The following is a 24,283-nucleotide window of genomic DNA, read 5'->3' on the forward strand; positions in this document are numbered from 1 at the left end:
GCTTGCAATTAGGATTCTACATACACAGAAAAGAGCAATTGCTGACAGCCATCCGTTTCCTCCTGAACGGAGAGCTGTATCCTGCTATCAACTCTGGTGACATCCACTACCCATGTCCATTAGTTTTCAAGACAGAATCAGAACTCAGATACAGTAGGTGTTGACAGCATAGTAGCATGAAAAAGGAAAGGGAAGAAAGTCCTTCCATACTTAATATGACTGCAGAAAGAAGGGAAGTAGTACACACAGCATTCCTCTAGCTATTTCCTTCTGTCCCCTTCCCTATACTTGCAAGCACTTAAAGCCTGAAGATATGCTCTGTGCTGCTGGTCTCATCAAAGCCTACCTCAGCTGAATAAGTCATACTTGCTTAGGTTACAGGCTGGCAATTTTACCAGCTTCTAAAATTAATTTCGATGTAAATATTACTCATTTTGACAAAGTAATATGTATTCTATAGAGAGATATAGGTATATATCTCCACAGGCATACTGTATTATACTTCATTAAAATGTGCACATTTTGCACCCTGTTTCATTTCCTAATGAACACTTGATTAAATTACATTTTAGGCATGGGTAACATATGGGAGATTGACTGTAGAATTATAGGGGATCATTGTCAGAGATGTGAGGTCATACTTCACAGCTGTGTAGTGATTTTCATCTTGGTCTACAGGCAATCCTTGCTGGAGTTTGTGCCATCCAGATGCACACTATGTTTCTTTATTGCAAGATAAATCTTCCTAGATAAAATATGCATTGGTTGTCTATAAGGTTAATCTGAATGCTGTTTGGGATGTGAGTTTAATTACTTAATGAAAATTAGCAGTTGGAGTATTCTGCCCTGATTATTAGCTAGGTGTTTTGCCTCTTGTCTTTTAGTGCATAATATTTTGCTAAAATATAAGCCACTTGTTTTTGCAGTTAATGCCATGCTTAGGCAAACTTGTGGTAAGCCATTGACTGGTACAGCATTGCATGATAAGCTGTTAACTTTCCTTAAATGAAAAGTTTATCATATTTCTTGCATTTCAGGATAGCTCTGGAATGCGGTTATGGAAAAGACGATGGTTTGTGCTTGCTGATTATTGTTTGTTTTACTACAAAGGTGAGTAGATATTAGCTCTTTTGAGTTACTGTAGCAGTTCATGAGTTTGAATCACCTTGCAAGCGTAAACTAATTGAACTTTTCAGATATAGTTAGGTATTCCGAGAAGCATTGTGAAGCAATTCCTTATCCATATGTGTTTAATGTGCAGCAACTGGTAAGCCAGAGTTGGGGAACAAGGAGGTGCTGCATGATCTTTTGTCACATAACTTATCTTTGATATGCCAAGATTTACATTGTAAAGCATCTGGCAGCAGTACCAGTTTAAGATTTATGCCATCTCTGGTCTGCATTGTGTTATGTACTTGCTTGCACTTGGACAGCTGATTTTTTGAGAACGTGCTATGGCCACATCAGGGCATCGATTCGGTTTTAACCCAAGGGACAGTGTAAGAGTGACGACTCCTGAATCCAGTATTTCTACCAAAACAGGTTAGATATGATCTTAGTCTGAACTAGGAATAATGGTATTGCATAAGGTTATTTTGAAGTTTTGAATATTTTGGAGTGTGTTACAGTTTTTGGAAAGCATAACAGAATATGAAACTTGAATGGGTGCTACATTTCTGCTGCTGGTCACTTTGGAGCCAGCAGTAATAGATGTTTCCTAATTGGAGCAATTAGTCTAGATGTAGAATGCTAAATGGAAGGTCCATCATGTTATGCAGCCTGTCAAAGTTCATCTCTCACAAGCTTTCTTCTCAAAGCATGGCCTGAACCTAAAAAATCAACTCTCCCTCGAAAAACTCAACAAAAAAACAAACTGATTTTTTTTTAATCAATCTTGTTTCTTTAAAAATAAAACATTTTTCTCCATGTATTATTGGTGTTGAGTCATAAGAAATTCAGGTCAGAAGGGACTTCAGGAAGTGCCTAGTCCAACTGCCTGGTGAAAGCAGGGGCAGGAAAGAAGTCAGCCCAGGTTGCTCAGGGCTTAATCCTGTCAGGCGTTGAAAACCTCCAAGGATGGCAACGGCACAGCCTTCCCTGGTTGGCCTGTTCTGTTTCTGCTCTGTCCTCATGGGGAAAATTATTTTCCTTGTATTCAGTCTGAACTGCTCTTCTTTCCACTGAATGCTTGTTGTCTGTGTGTCCATAAAGGAGAATGTGTTGCTACCCCACTGAAAAGTGCAATAAATTAGATTTTTTATTTTTATTCAACAGACAGCAGAGAAGAATCTGTTTTGGGTAGCATACCACTGCCTAGTTATGTAATATCTCCAGTTGGACCTGAAGATCGCATAAATCGCAAATTTTCCTTTAAGGTACAGTTACAAAGCTTATTAGTTAATCATATTTTAAAATGTTTATGTGCATTAGAAAAGGTGCTGTTGTAAACACAAACATAATCTCTCTTTTTTTAAAGTAGACAGGTTTATTGACTGCCTGTTCAAACGTGACATAGCAATTTCTGTTGCTTATGAATTGACATTCATGTGTCTGCTACTATGTAAGTGCTTAATATAGAGCTTAATAATGTGTCTGTGAATAAAGATCCTGTTTCTAAAATTAGAAATTAGTATTGATAAGTTGTTCCAGTACTGTTTACAAATTGAAAGAAAAGTTGTCTTTTTGTCTTTATAGGGTACTTGATCTCATAGTGGACTTTTGGTTTTGTTGTGTTCTTTTCTAAATGAAATAATCAGCTCAGTTCTCGCAGTTAGAAAATGACTACACTGTAGCTTTTGATGTATAATTTCCTGATTACAAGGGAAAAAAGAGTAACCAATTCTTCTTCCTCCCTTTTTAAGGGGGAGCAATAGTCATCCTAAGTGACAGGGAGTTTTTAAAATAAAAAATACTCTTATTTTGGTATAGTTTGAGGTTGGTTTTGTGGTTTTCCTTTTTAAAAAAACCCCCTTAACTGTATAATTTACAGTTCTGTTCTTTGTTATAAAAACCTACCAAAATGAAATAAAACATACATTCCTTCTTGACAGTGGAGGAAGCTGACTCCGATTGTTTGAGCTGCAGCACTGAGGCAAAGTTTAGAAACTTCAGCATATGTTGCAGATTTAAACTCTACTGACACTTGGAGCAGAACCTGATTTTCTATCAAGCAAATGAGCTGTGTACTTGAAAAAAATAAATTTACATATCAGGTTTTCATCAGGTATACTTTGGGGAATCTAGAAGGAAATTACTGTTTAAATCCTGCCTGTGCTGAAATTAAAAAGGTCTGCCTCAGCTTACTTTCTCTTGCATTTTGATTTTTGGGGTGTTTTAAAATTATAGACTGCCTTTTGTTGCTTTGGGTTCTATTTTCAAGTAGATAATGGCTTGAAATTTATTAAACAAATATTAACTCGAGAAGTGAAGAGACGTAGTGCGCTTTGTGGAAATGTTTATTGTACTTTTTCAAATGCATTGAACACGAGATAGCAGGACTGGCTACAAAGGAACCTTTGTTTAAGAAAAACATTCCACTCCAGTATTTAATGAGTGTAATTCATCAAGGACTCTTCTTCTAGAGCCTTTTCCTAGGAAGAAGCACACACTGAAAGAGGAGGACCCAATGTACTTCTGGGCTTTTCCTTCTTTTGAATAACTATTAGTGCAGACTGGGGAAGGAGATGAAGAAAGTAGCAGTAGCATCTAGTTGCTTTATAGTTAAAAAAAAAAAAATCTGTTTTTTATTTTATTCAGAGAGTGTTTGTTAATCAAATGTATGTTAAGATTATTAACCAGTTTAACACTTTCAGTGATAAGCAGAAGAAAACCCCTCACACACACGAGCACTATATTCTCTAGCCAGGCTCTGTTCCTTTCAGGATATCATGCCTATATGAGCTCTACCAAGTCTTTAATCTGAGTCTTTTTCTGAAAATTGTTATGAGCCAGTAACCTGTGACATTCAGTGTAGGGCCATTACTAAAAGGTTGGTACAGAAATAGGGAGTTGATAGTAAAGGAAAAGTTATGCTAGAAATGTCTTTAAAAAATCCCCAACATACATTTTGTATATTAGTCTGTTGGGCCAATGTTAACTCTGCTTTGGGTGTTTGATGATTGACTGCAGACTTGATGCTGCAGTTTCATTTTATTTAGAACCAACTCCTAGGGCAGTAGGAGGATTTTGTAAGATTCCTGTCGCACAGACCCCATCCAGCACTGATGTTCAGTGGTCACGGAGCCAGCTATGGGCACGCAGCGGCAGGAGCACGGCCGTGCTGGCATTCCACCACTCACCAGCCATTACCTTTATCTAATCTCTTCGGTACAGTTCGATATCCGGAGCGTAGATGGACATTCTGTCTCACAACGTAGTGTAGCCAGAAATAGAAACACAAGCAGATTAAGCCCAAAATAAAGAAAGGAGTTTTTCACATTTCAGTCCTGAATGAGTGGGGGAATGTACCATGTTACTTTTGACATTTGGCCTGTCATTTATTTGTATTGTTGTAAATCCTCTGTTGCAACAGAGGTATTGGCTCCCATTTTTAAATGTCTATTTTAAATAATAATGAGTTTTTGAAGCTAGGGAAGCAGTCAAACTGCAAAAAATTCCAACATTTTGGTTAGTAAAACTGAAGGAAGGAAATTTCCTTAGCAAATACATGCATGCTCTTTGCATATTATTCAGTTAGAAGGTTTGTAAAACACATGCTCACTAGGTTATATGTTAGCTGTTAAAACGGACACAGCAAGAGTTCTCAAAATTCTTTTCCTGACTCCTAAGGCCTGGCTTGAAGCTTTTGTGTCTCGTTGGGTATTTAGCAATTACAGGCCTGCAGAACTGTGTACAGGCTGGTCAAATGCAATCAAAAACCTCCTTTGAAGTCTAGCAGTATGTATGTTAAATTGTTTTGTTTAGAAACTCTGCTCTTAAGTATCTACCTTGACATATTTTTGACATTGTTTGTTTGTCCCAAGGAAAGCGCTGTGACTAGCTGTAAGCTGCTGTCATTTAAGCTGGGTGACAGCCTTCTAGAACTCAGGATCCTTACTGCACGTTTAGTTCAATAGCTAACATCTTAAAGATATTTAATTAATATAATTGCTGTATTTTTAAACGCAGTAATTTTTTGCTGATACAAATGTGAGGGAGCACAGATCCAATGTATAGATTTTAATGTGAAGAAGTTTGCACAACATTAAAATATAACTGGAAATACTCCCTGTGATTAATTAAGAATTGGCTGCACTGTTAGTAATAGAGCAATTTGAAACATGAATGTATGAATTTATGAAGGTTTGTGTCATTGCAGTCTCTTTAGAAGCCTCGTTGTCCTCAGTCATGAGAACTGTTTTTAGTTGGTCGTATATATGTTAAAATATATGAGAGAATACTGAAAATAAACTCATTTATATGAATCTGTCAGTAATGCAGATTGAGAAACTTTGAAGGCCTACCAACATTTACTGTAAAGAAAGCAACAAGGCTTCATGCAAAAACAAGGTGTGCAAGTATCTGTATTTAGGCGCATATCTTGCTACCAAATAAAGTCAGTGAAGGATGCTCTGATGTTCCTGTGAGAGGTAGGAAGTAGTGCTGGAGATACAAATGACTCCTTTTTATTTTGATACCACCTTTTACAATTTTTTAGAGATGAGCACTTTCAGTGTGAGAGCATTCCGAGCCTAGGGAGCCAGCCCAAATCATTACTTCCAGCAGGTGCTACTGCCGCTTGTTTTTAAACACTTTTTCCATATTGACACTCTAAGACTTCCTAATGGAAGTATCTGTTCATTGCTTAGACCTCCAGGGACCAGGGCAAACTTCTTGTTTCTTTGATATCGCTGGTTTTCCTAAAAAATTTTGACATACATTGTTCCTTTGTGTTCGCTGGATGTTCACTAGATTGTTGTTGCTTCCTTAGGCTCCCGTATTGCTTATAAAGCTTCCCTGGGTCTGGGGAGCCAGGTGAAGAAATGCCAAGGGCTGTAGATTTCAGAGGTGTGAGTTCAGAATTTGGAGGAGGAGCTTCTATAAGTCCTGAAAAAACCTCAATATTATTTGAGGGTGAAAGATGAGTTAGATTGTAGTGTGCTGCTGTTTTGTTTATGGTGAAGGCTCAACTTTTTCTCACAAATGCTTCACAAATATCGAACTTCAGGAGAAGGGAGAATTTCCTGTATTTTATAGGTTATTGAGAGGACTAACTTTGAAAGATTACAGTATTAGAAAAACGTTCTTCTCCCCATCCCTCTGTCCTATGAACTGTGGCTTTTTCTCTCCTAGGAATTTTGAATTAATGGAGGTGAACGTAACAGCTTTAGGCATTAGTTACTTTTAGTATTACCCTTTGTTAAGTATTTTCTTTGGAAACATGAATCTTTTCATGATTTTAACTTGTTTAACTTTTTGTCCTTGTCTTGTCACATTGATATGCTCTTGGGGTTTACTGTCCGTTTCTCCTTCTGTGCGTTATGGGAGAGAGACTGCTTTTCTTCTCAATCTGTCCACATTAAGGCATCTGAATGCATGAATAGGTACCATTATTATTTTTTTTCCCTGTTGTGTGTATGGTCTACATGTGTGCATGTGCTGTGTTTTAGGCTTTTTAGTATGCTGTAGTAATCCTAATAGCTACTGCTTTAAAAAAAAAAAAAAGAAAAAAAAAACCACCACTAGCTTCTGTGCCTGCTAGCAGTGACAGCTACAGGACATTGGCACAAAGTGGCTTTCTTGCATATAAAATGCTACTAATAAATAACTGAAATATATTTGAATTTTCCTTTAAGCATCTTTATATATTATGAACTTCAGAATGTTGTATTTGTTGATAATAACACACCATCTCCATTATCCCTTTTGAACCTATGAATGTTTGTGGCTGTGATAGCTTTAGTCTCTCAAGGGAGAGCGGTGCAACATACTTTGCATTTTTATACTGTCTTCAGCCTCTCAGGCAGTGCTTTCAGCTCTGCTCATCATACGCCACTGGAAGAGAGCCTGACAGGCAAATGGGTTATATTCATCAGGACGTACAGGTCAATTCAGACAGACAGCTGTTAGATCCATTTATTGGTGTGGTACGTACTACCCGCAGTTGGTTACCCAAGGTTCTGTTTTTTTCAGCAAGTATCTAATTAATGCATGGTAGGGTCCTACGCCTCCTCTGAAGTGGAACGTACATAATAGCTTTTCTGCAGGAGTTGCTTCACTTCTGAATTCTAGTGTCTTCTGTGGGCTCAGGGTGGTCGGTGATGGAACCCTGTAGTCATAAGGTCTAGTGTTACAATCAGTGATTTTCTTTACATCTGGAGCTGCCAGTTTTTGGTCTGTTCTTACACTGGTTACTAATGATAAATTGCAATAAATTAATTTAAAGTTAAATCATATTTGTTTTGACCATTTGTAACCATCTCAAAATGAAAAACAAACAAAAAAAAACCAAAAAAAACCCCCAAAAAACCAAGACCCCAGTAACAACAAAGAAAACCCAAAGAACTCAACCAGGTAAATGTGAAAAAAATCCTTTGATTCCTAAATACACGATTGATCAGAGCTACTGTTTGCTGTACATAACTCCTGTTTTCCTGTGCTAAGCTGGTTAGCTGATGGTGGGGAGGTAGAAACCACCTTGTCAGCCAGTGCTGTTGGGAAGCAGAGACTCTTTGGAGCACGAGAGAGTCATGGACTTCTTATGTCACCCTTTCCTCCTCTTCCTTCTGCTTCTCCTTTCTCTAGCTGGCAGCTGTGCTGCAGTCTCAGCCTTCCCACTCTGGGTGTGATGGCAGGCCAGGGATGACCCCTGCAGAGACTGTTACTGCAGTTTTCAAAACGAACTGGGGGTTCCTGGCTTGAGTCGCAGAAGGGAAAGGCCACGTTTCACACCTTTGTACCAACAGGCTGCAACAGAAAGGGAGCAAATTTTCCACAAAACTTTAAGCACTGTAATAGCAAGCAGACATTTTGCTCTTTGGAGTTGTTGATATGAGTCTCTAAGATCATGGTAATTTGGGAAATTCAGGGTAAACAACTGAAATTATGGTGTCTAGGATTAAATAACCTGGGTTTTGTCAGAGCTATTGCTGTGTCTCTGAGGAGCTCTGTGATTGCAGAGAGGGTTTTTTTTTTTAGTTTGGAATAGTGAGGGGGAGAGGATTTCATCAAAATAAAAAGACCGGTCATTTAGGGAAGATCTGTGAAATATGTTTAACCTTTAAAAGAAGGTGTAGCCAAATTAAAAAGTTGAGGTCATTTTTCTAATTCTAAAAAGCCCTGTCTCAGCAGTGTTTCATGCCATTAGGTTTTGTGTGTGATAGCAGGTTTAGTTTTATAAAAAGCAGTTTAAATTACTGATTTTGTTTTAATATCATTACAAGAGCTTTCAAGCTGAGTATACTGTCTTCAGGTTTTTTTTGGAGAGTAAGGAAATTAATCTCTCCCTACAAATCTGAAGCACGTCTGTGAAGTAACTTTGAGGAAATACAGTCAAGTGTTTCAGGACTGGTATGACTTAGTAATATCTATACTATCACTTATACAAATGTGGATGAGATCTGATTAAATTCAACTAGCCTAGAGTTACAAAGACTTTCCATATTGAATACATTTGAATGTTTAGTATATTTATAGAGGAATTTCCAAATACCTCTAGTTTGCAGTGGAGTTTCATGGAGTATTTTGGTGTGCAGAGATACTTGTCACTATTTTTTGTGCGGTGATAATTTAATCAGTATTACTAACTTTATCAGTAAGTCTCGTGATCTTGCAGCTAATACAGAGGTTCAACTGCACGCTTTAACCGAGAGATCTTAACATGCATTATAACCGGTTTTTAAGTAAGCAGTTTAATTGCTTGAATTGTAAGATTCTTCTCTGTGTTTTGTCTGAATAAATTGCTTTATTAAATGAGCTGAGAAAATTGGCTTGCTTACGCATGTCTCAGAATTTCTTTATTTTTTTTGAATGGTGCTTATGGCAAATGAAATATATCTGTAACAGAATATGAAAAGCTGAAATTTCCTACTATGGAAAACAGAAGTGCTGCACTTGCAGCTTAATAAGTGCAAGAAAGAAGTGGAGGAATTTCAGTAAAAATCACAGTGTGCCATTTGAGTTTGCTGCACTACATCCCGTTGTGGCAGTGTACTAATTTTACCCCAAATTCAAGAAAAAGTCAAAGAATCTGGAAAATTATTTAAAAATATAATTAAAAGTTACAGTAATTTTTCTGGGGGAAAAGATGAAAGGGCTGCCTGACTTATTTCTTTTTTGTTTTTTCTTACAGGCTGTTCATACAGGTATGCGGGCATATATTTATAATAAGAATTCTGTTATTGGCTCTCAGGCAGAGCATTCAGGGATGCGGACATACTACTTCAGTGCAGATACCCAAGAGGATATGAATGGCTGGATCCGGGCTATGAATCAAGCTGCTCTTATGCAAACACGCTCTTCACTGAAGAGGCAAGTTCAATCCACAAACTGTTAGCTTTTAAATTTTTTTAAAATATTTTTATATGTGTATATGTAGATAGATATTTTTAAAAATCAGATTGGTAGTGATTTCTGAAAGTGGTGTTTGCGTGAAACTCATGCCCATTTTAAAGAAATAATTATTTTTAATTTACATTCTATTGCAAATCAGATAACTAACATTAACTTAGAAAAACTGGTGTTGAGTATTTGTGTCTACGCACAAATTGTGTGCCCACATTTACTGGTGTGGATTAACTTCTGTATATGAAATTTCCTAAGAAATATTATAGTTAAAAAAATTACAGCTTTTGTAAGCAAAATCAGACATCTGCAACAGACAGCAGCATTGAGGAGAGAGAAGTAAAAGGGAAAAGACAGGAGAGTAATGAGTTGTTCCAAATGAGTGCTTAGAACTAGGATTTAAGTGCTGTGAAGAGGTAAAAGAATGTTAAAGATGGGTAGATCGTAAGTGAGTAGAGTTATGAATGTTAACTAACTCATGCAGGTATTACCTGACTATTTTTTTACTTTGGTGGCCTTTACTTGTAACAATTTTTTATGTTTTCTTGGTGTAGGAAAAAAGCACTCTTACAAAAGGAGGATGTCCTTTGTCCCATTGTTCTTAATTAGTGCTGGAGGCAAACGAATTCAGCTGTGCCTTCGTGTGCTTCCAGTTTTACCCTCTTCTTAAAATTGATGTAGCATTCTTGATGTTTTGACTTTGGGAAAGTGATTCTTTCCCTCCAACTCCTTCTGAAGGAAAACTCTGTACTATGAGACAGCCCTGCTTTTAACCCTTGGGGCTGTGAGGATTAAAACGTCATGATGCAGTTTCTCAGAGTATCTCACGCTGCTGCTTGGTTTTGACAAATCAAGTGTAAGCAAAGGATCAACATCTCTTCCTATATGATTTTGCGTTAATATTTTCTGGATTTAATTTAAGTTTCAAATACCATGTAACCTGTTACTTGTTTGTCTTCTTTATAAGGATAGCAATAACTGAAAGAAAAAAATTGGGGAAGTCTGGCGTGTTAGAAGTATTGATCCAGTGTCCTTCCTCTGAGTAGACTATTCATTTTGAGACACTAAGTAGACTGAAGGGAAAACAATTATTTCACAGCACTTACTCAGAATTTATCTTCTATAAAGCTTTAAAGAAGCTGAATTTAGTTTTAGAGAAGATGAGGTGCTACTCCAAGATCAATGATACTCCGTTGAATTATAAGAGAAAAAAATGTTGTTGAGGAGCTTGTCAATATAAGGAGATGAAGAAAATTGCAAATGAAGTACATTATCTGTCACAAGCAACATGAAACTTTTAGGATCCTTAGACATTTTATAGTGTGTTGTAAGTTTAATATAAAGATTTCTGGTACAGAATTTTTGAAATATTTAGACACTAATAAGTAAACTAATGTGCATTGCAGCATGTATTAGGAGCAATGGAGATTCTTTTTTTCTGTTTTATTTTTTTCAGGAATACCCCCCAGATTAGAAATTCCCTGGACAATGGTAGTACTGACTCAAACGTAGATGTTGCTCTCTCCTCTTGGCCAGAAATGACTAGGCTCTAAGGCATCTGCGAAGATATGAAAGACTTTTTTGACTTTCAAATGAGCAATTGGCAGTTTGGTTTTGGTTTTTTTTGCTTTCAGTGTTTCCCAGAATAGGAAGACTTTATTTTCTACAGTTGTTTGTATGTAGCATTATACCAGTTGAACACATATTTCATACAATATTAGTGTTTTAGCTTATTCTTACAGATGCATATAAATCCTTTCTGCTTCCTTGATAGCACTGTAAAGGTAACTTTTGTCTGAGATAACAGCTGAGTTTTGCTCTGCAAATCTATTTTAACATACTTCTGTCAAATTTATCACAGCCTGGAGAGGGTGCTTTTGTGGGTATCCTTTCTAAAACAGTAACAAGACCACATCAGCTCTCCACAATTAAGCAGTGTTCATTACTGACATGTATTTTCTTTTCAGAGGAACTGAGAAAGTGGATCAACAAGCTGTTCCCCAAGTCAATCATGTGGATGCCTGTAAAGAGTATGTGAAGGCAGAGATTACAGATACAAGAGAAAGTTATCAAAAATCAGCTGAAATGCTTGGATATGATAAGCATGAAGAGATAAGAAGAGAAAAAGAGGAGGAGGAGCGTTACATCCACAGAAAAGAAACTCTGGAAACTAAGAAGGGAAAGGCTAAGCATGCGTTAACAGAATCTGATTCATTATTTCCAGACTTAACGAATGCATCACGGTCCCAAGCAGCTCAGCTTCAGCCAGCTGAGAAGAATGGAATGCTTCCTAGTTCATTAAGTATGAGTGCTGGCCTAGTGGAGCAGAATGGTACCACCTCGTATAAAAGAGGGCTTGTTCCCAGAACAAATCCAGATAAACAGATTCAAAGAAAAAGTAACATGGCTCAAGTGGAGCACTGGGTAAAAGTCCAAAAAGGAGATACAAAAAGGTTAGTCATAGGCCCATCTTTAAATAGACTGCCAAATGATTTTTTTATTAAATTAAAGGAAAATATGTATTAGTAATGTGTTTATTGCAAATCAGAATGATATATTACAGAGAGGATATATAACAAAACTTATTTTTTCCTCCAGTTCAGAGTGATATTTCTCAGGTGTTTATCTCATGGGAAAGTCAGTATGGGACTGGCTAATCACATCCCTTTAATGTTGTCACTATATTGCAAATAGAAAAGTGGAATTAGATTGCTATTTTTTTTACTGTTTTTAATCACTGTGGATGCTTAAAACGTATTAGATTTTGCTACAATGGAAGAGCCAGAAAGTGAAATGCAGCCCTCAGTTACCTCTTATTCATAAACTGCTACACAATAGTATTCTCCCACCCGCTTTGATTCTCCTGTGGAAAGACTTGGCAGCACGGTACAGAACATACAGAGTACACGTGATGTAATCGGCTAGACAAGTAAAAGGTCACTTGACCACTAAATGCTGATCTTTGGTTGCTGCTGGTTGCACTACCTGCCTGAGAGAGCAGAGGTTTTATGAGTTTGTAATCCTCCGTGCAGCGCAGGCAGTTATTCTGCTTTCTGACATGAGGAATTATATATCCTCTCCAGAGCATCCATACTTCAGGGCAGCCCAACAGTGCAAAATCCTGCAAGTGGAAATAGAGGCAGCTACTGAGCAGCAGTTACTGGTGGCAATTCTTTTTCTCCTGCTTCTGTTACTCTTGGATGCTGAACAAAGATGTTCTTTTCCATCCTGCCCTTTCATTCATGTGGAATTCCTGCACCTCCCACACCATCAGGTCTTCGTCTCCTGCAGAGAGTGGAGTGATGAACGTGCTCCGAGTTTCTTCATTTGTGGGGTTTTTGTTGGTTTTATTAATTTTTTTGTATTGCTGCTCTGCAGCAAGGCTAGCGGAATGTTTTCTGTTTGGAGATCCTGAATCAATGAGCGAGTGACTGCAAGTACAAAACCCCCAGGTGCTGAGCTGGAGAATCAGAAATGAGACAGGCAGGTTCTTTTGCATGAGGCTACAGAAAGATGTTTACTTCAGAGTAGTAGAGGGAGCTCACTACACTTTGTCAAAGCTTTTGCCAATTCTGTATTAACTTTCTGTCTACTAAAAGATTTAATTTCTGCGATTTAAGTGCATTATGGATGCAGTAGCAAAGCCAGGGTGTAATATCTCTTTTTATATTCCAGCTTGTCAACGAATTCTGTTGCAAAAAGCCTTGTGTTGCTTAAAACAGTAGAACCAGTAGCGTTAGGTCAGATGAAAGTAAGTCATACAGACTTGGGGACTTTGATCCGTTTCTTACCTTTTTTTTTTTTTTTTTCTTTTTTTTCTTAATTCACATGAACAAAAATTATCTGAGATATTCTGTGATTGGTGAGATTTCTTCTTGCACTTTAAGGTAACTTTTTCTAATGAGCGTGCATTTGTTGTTCGGAAACTGCACCACCTAGTGGTGAGCAGGCTTTTGGTGAAAAGAAATATTTTAATTTACAGATTGGCTCTTTAAACATAACAATAATTCCTTTCTTCATGTTCTTGACATTCTTTTTGGTCTAAGTACACAATGCAGGTATCCCTTAAGTTTATTTCTACTAGGTCTTAGAATTAAAAGCCTGTATTTATACTATTTGCATCTTTCCATGAATACAATGTAATGCTTTTGTACAGGGTAGATTTCATTAATATTTGTGATGGGTTTGCCCTTGGCTGGGGGCCAAACCAGACAACCACTCACTCAATTCCTCCCCCCCACCCCTGAGAATAGGGGAGAGATTTAAAGGTGTAAAGGGAAAAAAGGACTCGTGGGTTGAGATAAGCACAATTTAATAACTAAACTACAATAATATTGAAAATAATAGTATATACAAATATACAAATGAGGGATACACAGTGATACTGCCTCCCCACCTGATGACCAAGGCTCAGCCTGTTCCTGGCTAACGATTCCGGAGCAGGGAGAGTCCTGAAACGGAGAGAACATGAGCATCTGAGCGTCCCAGACCAAGAGCTGACTGGGGTGGGGGGGGGAAGGCCTTGGGAGAGCGACCACCTGGAGCGAGATGACCCGAAGCAAAAGAGATCTTGAACAAAAAAAAGGGCCGGTCTTCCGGAGGGTCCTCACCTATATACTGGGCATGACGTGTATGTGATGGAATAGATTATTGGCCACTTTGGGTCTCAATCCCAAACCTAAGATCAAATCCTGGGCTAGTCACTGGGGCTGTGCTCCCTCCCAGCTTCTCCTGTTTGCAGACAGCCAGAGAAGCTGAAAGACCTTGGCAGCCGCATAAACATCACTTTTTATCAGCTTTCTTCTGAGCACAAATCCAAAACACAGCCTCTTGCTAGCTATTATGAAGTTAACTCTGTCTCAGCTTAACCCAGGACAATATTACATTGTTAATATCTCTGTAAATTCATTTGAAGTGGCTTTTGTATATTGTGTCTTGTAGCTCTTATGCTAATGTCATTGGAGACTTTTTTTTTTTAATCAGCCACTCCCACTCATCAATGTATGCTAATATTTACCCTTTTCCCCCCTTCCTTTACAGCCTCGCTTCTGATCAGACTCTAACACGTCAGGGTCCCAACCCACCTTTTCCTGAAAACTATCACACTTTGCCAAAGAATACCAGGCAGCCTTCAGGGAGCTCACCACCACCACCAAACCGCAATTTGCCGAGTGACTACAAATATGCACAAGACCGTGTTAGCCACTTGAAGATGTCCCAAGAGGAAAGGAAGGCAAATAAGGATGGAACTGTTTGGCAGCTATACGAGTGGCAGCAGAGACAGCAATTTAAACATGGCAGCCCCACTGCCCCACTTTATGTAAGTTCTTCAGACTTTATTGATCGTAGTAAGTCAAAAAGTTCGTTGGATGTTCCACGATCAATATCTGTTCCGCCCTCTCCGTCTGATATTCCTCCACCTGGACCTCCAAAAGGCTTTCCCCCAAGGAGACCACATACTCCTGCAGAAAGGCTTACAGTTAAACCCTCTGACGAGAGACAGACTGTAGATGTTCCGTTTGCTGGATCACCCAGGAAGATACGGAATCATGCTGTAAAGGTTTGTATGCAGTATAACTGATTTCAAACTATTCTACATGTGGTGTCATACCTTGATAATTTAATTCAGTCATTTTCATTGCATCCATCCTTGTGTATGAAAGATTTTGCAAGCTGTAAAAGTTAATACGATGAACAATTTTCTCCTAAAACTCTTATCTTTCTGAGCATCTCAGATTTATTATTTTTTGTTGGTTTGAAAAGGAAAATTGGTGGCACATCACATTGGTTTGGAATATTTTTATTCAAAAACTGGGAGGCATATGTTTACATGTATAGAATATTCAAGTTGTAGTATTTTAATATCTAGAGTAGGTAGGCAAGGCTATAAAACTCATCAAGATGAATTCTTCTTGATTATTTACCTACGCTTGTAGTCTTCAGTGTTTGCCCTGTCTGCTTTCTCTGTGTGTTTTGCTAGTCTCGCAGCTGATCAGTTTTTAGTTATGGTCAAAAACATAATAATTTTTCATGCATTTGGTAGTTTAAGCCCTTTGCAGAGTCGTTGGCGTTTGTCTAACCAAAATCAGATAGTGTTGGTCTTTTAACCTTCTGTAGAATTTCAGTGTGGTTTTTTGTGGGCGTTGTTGTACCCTCTCAGCCAGAGGTGACAGAAATATCCCTGTTCAGTACTCCACATGTCTTTCCTTGCCTAAGGAAACTGGGGGAATTCAGGATTGAATCTATGTAGAAGTTACTTGTTTTGGTAGCTCTTACACTGGCATAAGTGGAAATGAAAGCCTCTGTATTCACCTAGTTCTTTGACCTCAGTCAGAGGCTCTGATGAGGAAGGTATTTGCAAAGAAAGCGAGTTGTAAATTCAGATACCCAGCGTGGGTTCAGGACCATGCCAGCTTCATGCACAGTTTAGATTTTTTCCTAGTGTATATGCAGTGTAGCTGTCAAATGTCTTTCAGCATTTACAGATTTATAATATTCTCTCAGAGTATGAAATAGTCTAGTGATGCCCAGCACTAGAAATTAGTATTTTTTTAAACTCCTGGTTATATTAGACCAGACATTAGTTTCTCCATGTGCAAGCTGAAGGAGCATTACATCCCTTTTGAAGGAATGTGCAGCGGTCTTTTTCTTTCCTGTGCAGTGTAGCTGCATAAGTTTTACTCATAAAATAGAACTCTTTTTATGTCATATTGGTTTTACCAATATAGGGAAACACAGTTTTCCTCTTCTGTAAAGCTTTTCTGTTAAACTTATGTAAAACGTTCATATTTTTATATAAAAGTGCACAGTGTCATTTTACATTTAAATGTATATGTCTACAGAAATCTGTGATGCTCCTCCCTCCCTGTAATGCTTTATTAAATTCTATCCAGTTACATGTTTAAAAAAAAAAAAAAAGGCAGTACAAAACAGCATTCAGTGAAATTCAGAGACAGGAATAAAAATAAATCGTGAGATATTTAGTCTGCATTGAAGAAACTTTTATGTTTGGCGTTAAGAGAAGGATGAAAGAATAGATGTGCAGTAAGTTTTTATATTATAAGCAGAAAGGAGCAGATCAAATGTGATTATTTTAAAAACCCCTGGAATTAGTGGAACCCATTGCCACAAGGTGTCACTCATGTCGGTAGCTTAGTGTTCCCTGGCTGCAAGAGGGCATTCACAGCACAAGCCTGCTGGTGAAGGACATAAAGCAAGGGGGGAACTTTATGAATATTTTTTTTATTTGCTGGAATCCACTTTGCATGTTCTGCTGAAGCATCTTGTGCTGCCAGAATCTGCTGATCTGCCCAGCATCACAAGTGCTAAATTTGCATTTGTTCATTCATAAGTTAATCATCAGAGGATCTGACTGGCCCATGAATGTTACCCTGTAACCCATGCCATGAATTCAAATAGAAACTTCGTGGCAGAGGTGCGTATCTTCTGAATTTTCCCTCAAGTACAAGTTCGCTCTCACTTGAGACAATCCTTACAATTGTAGCTGTGGCTTCTTACAGAGCTCCACTCACATCGATCGGCGCTCTATGCCTGCCATGGGCTACATGACACACACTGTCAGCGCACCCAGCTTGCATGGCAAGTCGGTAAGTTGAGAGGGCAGTTACTTTTCCTTTTGTGTCATCGTAGTATTGTAGTTAAGTTTTGAAATCCTCCTCATTCCATAGTAGTTGTGTTTTTATTAGTTAAAACATAAATACCTTGAATGAGAACTTAGTCTCAACCATCTCCCAGCAGAGCCTGTAGGAATTTTGCTGTTATGTGCACCGGGAACAGGGGTGAGCTGTCTGTTATTACAGGATTCAACTTGTATTATGTTTATTTGACCAAATGCAGAGTTAATGAAATAATTGCTTAATCATGTCAAGTAACTGCTTTCTGGGCACTGAGGTGAAAAATGTAATTACAGTTACTCTCCCTGAAGACTGCTAATTTCCTCTTTACAATGTGTCTAAATACCTGCAGCCTGAAGAGCTAACATTGCTTCTCATTCGATTAAGGAGACATCAGGCTAAGTTGGCTAGTATACGAAATTACACAATCGCACAGTTACTGCAGCACTTGCCAACTAATTCCACCTATCAGGTCAGCTGCTGCTTGGCTCCTCTGTGCCGTATGACATTTTGTGACTCTGCAAATGCTTCATTAGTGGCATGCTTGAGTCTGTGCTTTCTTGCCCATTCTTTGGTATTCTACAATTCCCAGGTCGTTTGCGTTTTTTCTTTGCTGCTGTATTTGCTGTAAAGGATGAGTGTTTTAAGTTACAGGGCACCAGTGCGTATGTTTCAAAGTGCTCTGTATCCTTCCTTTTTATACTATTTCTGAAAACGCTGCATCTTCAGAAATGTGGGTTCAAATATTAGATAACATCATTCTAAAGCAAACCCATTTTTTTTTTTTTGTGCTGCTTTCATGATGGGGTTGGCTCCTTGTGCCACGTGCTGTGCCACCTGCAAATTGAAATGCATCAGCCAGTTTGTGCATTCGTATGAGCTTGTAACTGTGTCAGTTCTGCAGGTGAATGTTGGTTCATAAAAGCTCATGGGCAGCTTGGATCAACAGTGCTCTTGACTGCACTGGTGTATGAAACTTGTAAAGGTGACATCTAACAGAAATGTCCTTACGGCTCAGGTTCATATTAGAGCCTCAGAAATGGAGCCGCCTGGGAATAAAATGTGGTGACTCTTCTTGGAATTGGTGAAGGCTTTATAGTGGCCCAAAACTAAAGGAATTCTTAATTTGGAAAACTTTCATTTCCTGAATTACCTCACCTACAGAACAATTGCACTAAGATGGGCTATAGTAACAGGGATTTCTCAAAAAAATGGGCAGACTTTCTAGTCGAGTCCTCAGCCAGACTTACAAGCTGATCAGACAAGAACTGCAAGCGAACACCTCTAAAGAAGTGCAACTGTGATCTACTGATTGTATGGCATAAAGGGTTTTTCTTTTCTTTTTTGACTACACATTCTCATTGGCTCAAAACTTGAGAAAAGGTATAGTTGTGTTTTTCTTCTATTCTGAAGTTTAATGTATGCAGGATATAAAATCCGGTCAAAATAGCAATAAAAGTTCTAGGAATTTTGGGGCATTTTGGCTGATTACAAAGCAACGTTTGCAACAGTTAAGCTTTATTTTGTTGTGTATTACAAAAGCCTCCTTTGAAAAAAAAGAGAAATAACTTTGTATGGCTTCTGTGCATGCTTTTCTTGAAGCAACTGTAATGAAGATGTTACTAAATGAATGTAACTGTGAAATTAAGCTGACAGTAAATACAGGTGAGCCAATGACAAATAACGAATCAAGTTGAATGCTATTGCTTAAAAGGCGAAGTGGATTCTCTAATCACATGAATGAGTTTTTTTCAGTATTTTATTCACAAAATTGATTTCATACTTTTCCTGAATAAAGGCATTCTTATTTTGAAATGTGTAGGAAATGTGATCAAAAGTATTCTCATGATTTGTTGTATAATGGCTCCTAGTCACACCTGACATTCAGTTAGGTGTAAGCCTTCTCCCTAAAGGCTGGAGGACAGCGCCATAACTTTTTCAGTGGAGAGATAGTAGAAATTGGTCTTGAAAAAACAGCTTTTGAAAATCTATTTTTCAGGTAGTTACCTGTCTCATTAGCGGTAAAAAACTCAAATCTGTATGTTTTGAGGGTGAGCGTGAGGTAGTAATATTCTTGGGAAATATTTTGCCCATTTTTCAGCTGTAAGTAGCAATATGCTGGTGGAGCAAATGTGCTTTTTTATGTACTTCCTACTCCGTTATTTTGTTTCCTCTTTCATCAATTTTTCTTATATATAACCAATCCAAGTATTTTTAAATTGTTTCAAGTGTTCAAATACATTGCATTTTTTCCCCTCTATATACGTACCTGAAGGCGGATGACACTTACATCCAGTTGAAAAAGGATTTGGAGTATTTGGATCTAAAGGTAAGATTTTATAGGGGTCAAGTTTCTTTTTTTTTTTTTTTTTAACTCAGTGGTATTTTGTGTGTCATCTTTTTATCTGCAGGTTTTCAAATCACCTTTTGTTCAGAGGTGGACACTCGGTGTCTTTTGCCATCACTGTCGTGCTTAGAGTATTGAGTATCTTCATAGTAGTGATTATACAACTAAAGTGCAGACTCTGAAAATGTTGTTGCTTCACTTTGTAGGACGAACTTGTGTTACTGGTACTCCAGATGAATGATATTATGTGGGTTTAGTGAAATCAGATAAAAAACTGATTCAAAATATTTGTCTGCTGTGGCATTAGGACTAATGTGAAGTCAGCTCCTCCAAGTTAAAATAGGGTGTTCTTTTAATCCAGCATTCCCCCTTGAAATCTTCTTGAGATGACTTTTTCCTTGTTTTTAGAATATGCTGTATTTATAATGTCTGGCTTTCTTGTGAAAATGTGGTGATTAATTAGCACCTGTCATTGTTTTCATATTATTACAGCTAAGAGATTTCAAATGCACCCATTCATCCATCCATCCATCCATAGATATAATCTACCCAAATAATGTTACATGGTATTTCCTTAAAAATAAATTAAAAATATGATATTGAGCTTAAAAGTGGCTGTCTAAACTAAATTACTTCTGTATTTGGTACACCTGATAGTTGGGAATTTGAAAGCAAATCTAGATCTATTAATCAAGTTTTGAAGGAAAAAAAACTCAAAACGTATAATCATTTTGCTGAGCAAAGCAATCTGCCACTTTCTGTGGTGTATGCCATGTGTCACCATGTATAAATCATATGGTGTTTCTGAAAATCAAGGTGGAGTGAGATTTGACACCTCCTTATCGGTGTTTGCATGGACGTCGTTCTCACTGATGCCGTGGGGCATTGCATGTTTGCAGCTAATGAGCTGACTGGGTCTATTAGTGCGCTTATTTCAATTTTATTAGATGTTTTAATGGCTGAGTATATAACCAAATACATCAATGGAGAATATTAGGAATACATCTTACACATATGTATAATGTCATATATATACATATAAAGATAGAATACTTATCACATAACGTGTGTGGAATATATAGTCTAAATTATCAAACATGTAAACTGTTGTAGTCATTAATATACACATTTAAAATTGGTTGGACGTGTTTGACTTTAGGCCTTGTTCTTGGTTTGTTCTTGGCTTTACCAAATGTAACTGTATCCCAAGCCATCGTCTGAATTTTGTTACAAATTTCAATTTAAAAGGTCGTGCAACTTGAGAAATTATCACTAAACAGTTTTTTGTCCATTATAAACCACAGCAATTTTCACAGTTAAAAGTGGACACGGTTTAATCCTCTGAAAATGTTAAGTGCTTAACAAAATTACGGTAATGGGTTTTTCACTTTTTAGTGGATTCTGTCTGGATTGATTTGTTGCAGTCTGGGACGTGAAAAGCTATTTGGTCTCCCAGGAGCTCCCCTCGGGCCTTCCTGCAGCCCGCGTAGCACCTGCCAAAAGCAACCGGAGGAGAAATGGATGGGGGCACTGGATCTGCCTGTGAAAAGAAACTTAACGTTAGCATTAGTTCCCTTTTGAAAATCTTGGTGGTCAAAATGTCGAGTGTGTTTCCCCAAGAATGATCTAGTTTCTCAGAATGGTTATTTCCTAATAACCTTCTTTCAGTAGTGGTCTGGAAATGTAAAAATTCAGGTCAAGTTGTCCCCCTCTTGCTCTTATCCTTTTCTACTAGCCTATTTTTTGTTATCTAACATTTAAAAATATTATCTGAGAAATGATTTTTGATGTTAATACCAAGGTGATATAGAAATTCTCTAGAGATATTGATCCATTTCAGTAGTTTTCTCCTGCATGCAAAGCTAGTTATGACATTAAAAAAAAAGCCTTAGGGCTGTTTACTCACACTGTGAGAAACAGTTACTGATGATTTTGAACTAGCCAAATACCAGGCACTGTGGAGGTTTCCTTTAACAATATTGCCCTCAGATTATGAACTTTCTTTTTTTCTTCCAAAATTATTGCAGTGACTCTGTATTCTTTTTTCACTCATGAACTAGATGTATGTGGTGCATGAAAGAGGTGGGTGTATCTGTACGCTGTAGCGTAACCTTGCCTCTCCTGCAAACAGATTTCCACTGTTGTGTTTCTGCAGTTGTTTTTTTTTTCATCTCTGAAGTGGATAGACCCTGCATTATAAAAGCAGAAAGGAAGAGGAAATTAAAGAAAAACTCCATTTTTCCCCTCAAGCTTGTAAGGTGACTTTGCAAATAAGGTGAAACACAGGTGGAGAAGGAAGCTTCCCTTTTCGTCCCTATGAAATCAAGTTCAAGCAGGCTCCAGGAGGGATGGGTGGGCAGCCTCACTTCAGGATACTTTACAAACATTCCCAAGCAGGTTATGCAAAATATGGATCAGGAAGTATAGGAATTGTGTCACTCAATATAACTTGTGCAAGCAGTTGAAGCAAATCTGGAGCCCTGCTTTGTTCTTCTGCAGCCATACTGTACTATCTGGAGCTGCTTAGTTTCTCCTGCAGTTGGAAGAGGTGGTTAGTGCAAGCTTGTGTCATGTAGATAATGAGGGAAATAGTGCATGGGCAGGTATTTGTTATGGGAGGAAGGGTAAGTGTGATTGAAATAACTTTTTTCACTGAAGTTTTAACTAGGTTGCTCAAATTATCAATGTGGAGCCCTTGGTGCAAGCATTACTACATATTACGTTACAGAAAATATCTCGCTGTAATTCCCAACGCTCTTGAAACTGCAGTTGGGCAAGACAGAGCAAATCCTGTTTTGTGTTGTGTGGTTGTATGTGTGCATGCAAAAGTACAAAACGTCTTATGGCTGGATGAACAATCTACCCACAATATAACAAGATGAGTAGATATCCAGTGTAGCCTCCGTAATAGCAGATTGTAGAGACTATAGACCTCAACCTGGTGTGCTGTAAGAGCATGTGATTACTGCTGCTCGTGGAGTTCTGAGTTGTAAGGTTTGGAGTTTTTAATTTTTACATCTGTAACAAGCTATTACTAAACTTCTGTTTGAAACAGATAGAAAATAATGGACCTCTGATCAACATGATATACAAAGTGCTAAAGAACTCAGCACAAGGGTTACTATCCAGTATACATGTAAGACTGCTTGCATCCGAAATGTGCTCATCCCATTGCTTTTTTAAAATCGCAGTCAATGTTTACATATTCTGGCTTTTACAGGTGTCTTATGATAAACAGTAAAGCTTTCTGTAAGATTTTCTTTTTTCTTTCCTTTTTTTCCCTTTTTTTTTTTCTCTCCCTTTTGGAGTCTGTACGCAAAATTATGGCTGACCTCAGTGTTTGGTTTCATTTTATCGTGTTTTGAAAATGATTGTGCCCAGTAGTTACTCTTACGTGTAATTTTGAAAATGTGAAAGCATGCTGAATCTTCACTGTGTTCTCATGTTCACTGCTTAATAATTAACAAATTCCTTACAGTTCTGATTATGTAATTTAAAATACCCCAAAATGGGTAGACTCTGGGTTTTATGTTAATTCCATTGCATTGAAAAAGGCTTTTGCATTCTTATAGCTGTAGGTAGTTAAATATGCAAAATTTCTATTTTGACATGCTAGTATTTATACTTATATTTCATTATTTGTTATTTTTATACATAGGATTTAGCATTTAAATAATTCCATTAATACTTTTGAAAGAAAGTTTTTTTCTGATTTAAAACACATCAATGTTGAAAATGAAAATACCCGAAAACTGAAAGTTTTCAGAGGCAGTAAATGCTTTTGATTTTGATGGTGGGGAAGAAACATTTCCCCACATGAACACACATGATAAGTCTTTGGATGGAGTCTGCCATGGGAGGAGAGAAGACAGCAAACATAAATTATGACCATGCTCTTCTGTCTTTAACCTACCTTGTTATTTGAAAATACTATGTTTAGATGGCTAACTTCATATAATAAGTTAAATGAGAAGCTGAGGGTGTATCAAAGATTTATCTACACTTACAGTAGAATGTAATTACTTTAATAAAGCTGGCATGATCCTGTAGGTGCCTGCTAGGTTAATAGGTAAACTATGTACCTTCAAGTGTGGAGGTCACTGGTCATTCAGTTCAAAATCAAACTATCCCTTCTACCCCACCAAAAAAGCCACCAGCTTCTGCTCCTATGTTACTTAAGTCAATATTTAGGTGACTTTTGCTTCACAAACTCTTGCCTGTATATGAATAGAAATATACTGTATATGAGTGCTATACTTCTAAACACCAGGTCTGTCTTTGGTGAGATAGTATTTCCTTTACTGAATCTTTGAAAGTCTTCTAATCTAGTAATATTAAGTCATTATATTTCAAGGCTTTTAAAAATTGTATGATTAATGAGCTGTATTATATTGCCATTTTCTTAACTTCATTTATTCACAAGAAGTGTCCCATGTAGACAGTGGAAATAAATGTTTTTACAGAGATAGATGTGCCTTCATTTTAAGATTGCTGTGTGAAGGTTGGAAGTATAATACAGTGTAGTTTCTGTACTGATTTAAAAACTGCATTATGTGAGAAGATAATCTTCTCACCAGAAATTGACTATGAACCAGTGATTTATGGAAGGAGAGATTTGGTATATTATAAATATGTCGCAATAGGTTGATGACATTTAATTCCACTATAGCACTTTTATAGCAGTTTGTCTTTCATAAAATTCACCCTGTACTATGGAAGAGACTATCCTTTGTCGAATGAAATAGTTGCCAAAAAAGTTGTATTTTTAGTCATTAATTAATGCTGCTGTTCTTGCAACCGT

At 37.5% G+C, this 24,283-nt stretch overlaps 1 protein-coding gene across 1 annotated transcript in view; it reads left to right on the forward strand.

The window, feature by feature from the left end:
* PLEKHA7 (pleckstrin homology domain containing, family A member 7) overlaps positions 1-24,283 on the forward strand; it is an 83,692-nt gene that overhangs the window by 48,800 nt on the left and 10,609 nt on the right. The window contains exons 5-11 of the mRNA XM_010078534.1: positions 1,038-1,110; positions 2,275-2,375; positions 9,290-9,468; positions 11,469-11,954; positions 14,542-15,061; positions 17,022-17,108; positions 19,411-19,464. Of these exons, the coding sequence (XP_010076836.1) occupies positions 1,038-1,110; positions 2,275-2,375; positions 9,290-9,468; positions 11,469-11,954; positions 14,542-15,061; positions 17,022-17,108; positions 19,411-19,464 (1,500 nt within the window). The remainder of the gene's footprint in view (positions 1-1,037; positions 1,111-2,274; positions 2,376-9,289; positions 9,469-11,468; positions 11,955-14,541; positions 15,062-17,021; positions 17,109-19,410; positions 19,465-24,283) is intronic.

The sequence above is a fragment of the Pterocles gutturalis genome, unplaced genomic scaffold (genome assembly GCF_000699245.1).
Source record: "Pterocles gutturalis isolate BGI_N339 unplaced genomic scaffold, ASM69924v1 scaffold3183, whole genome shotgun sequence".
Lineage (NCBI taxonomy): Eukaryota > Metazoa > Chordata > Aves > Pterocliformes > Pteroclidae > Pterocles > Pterocles gutturalis.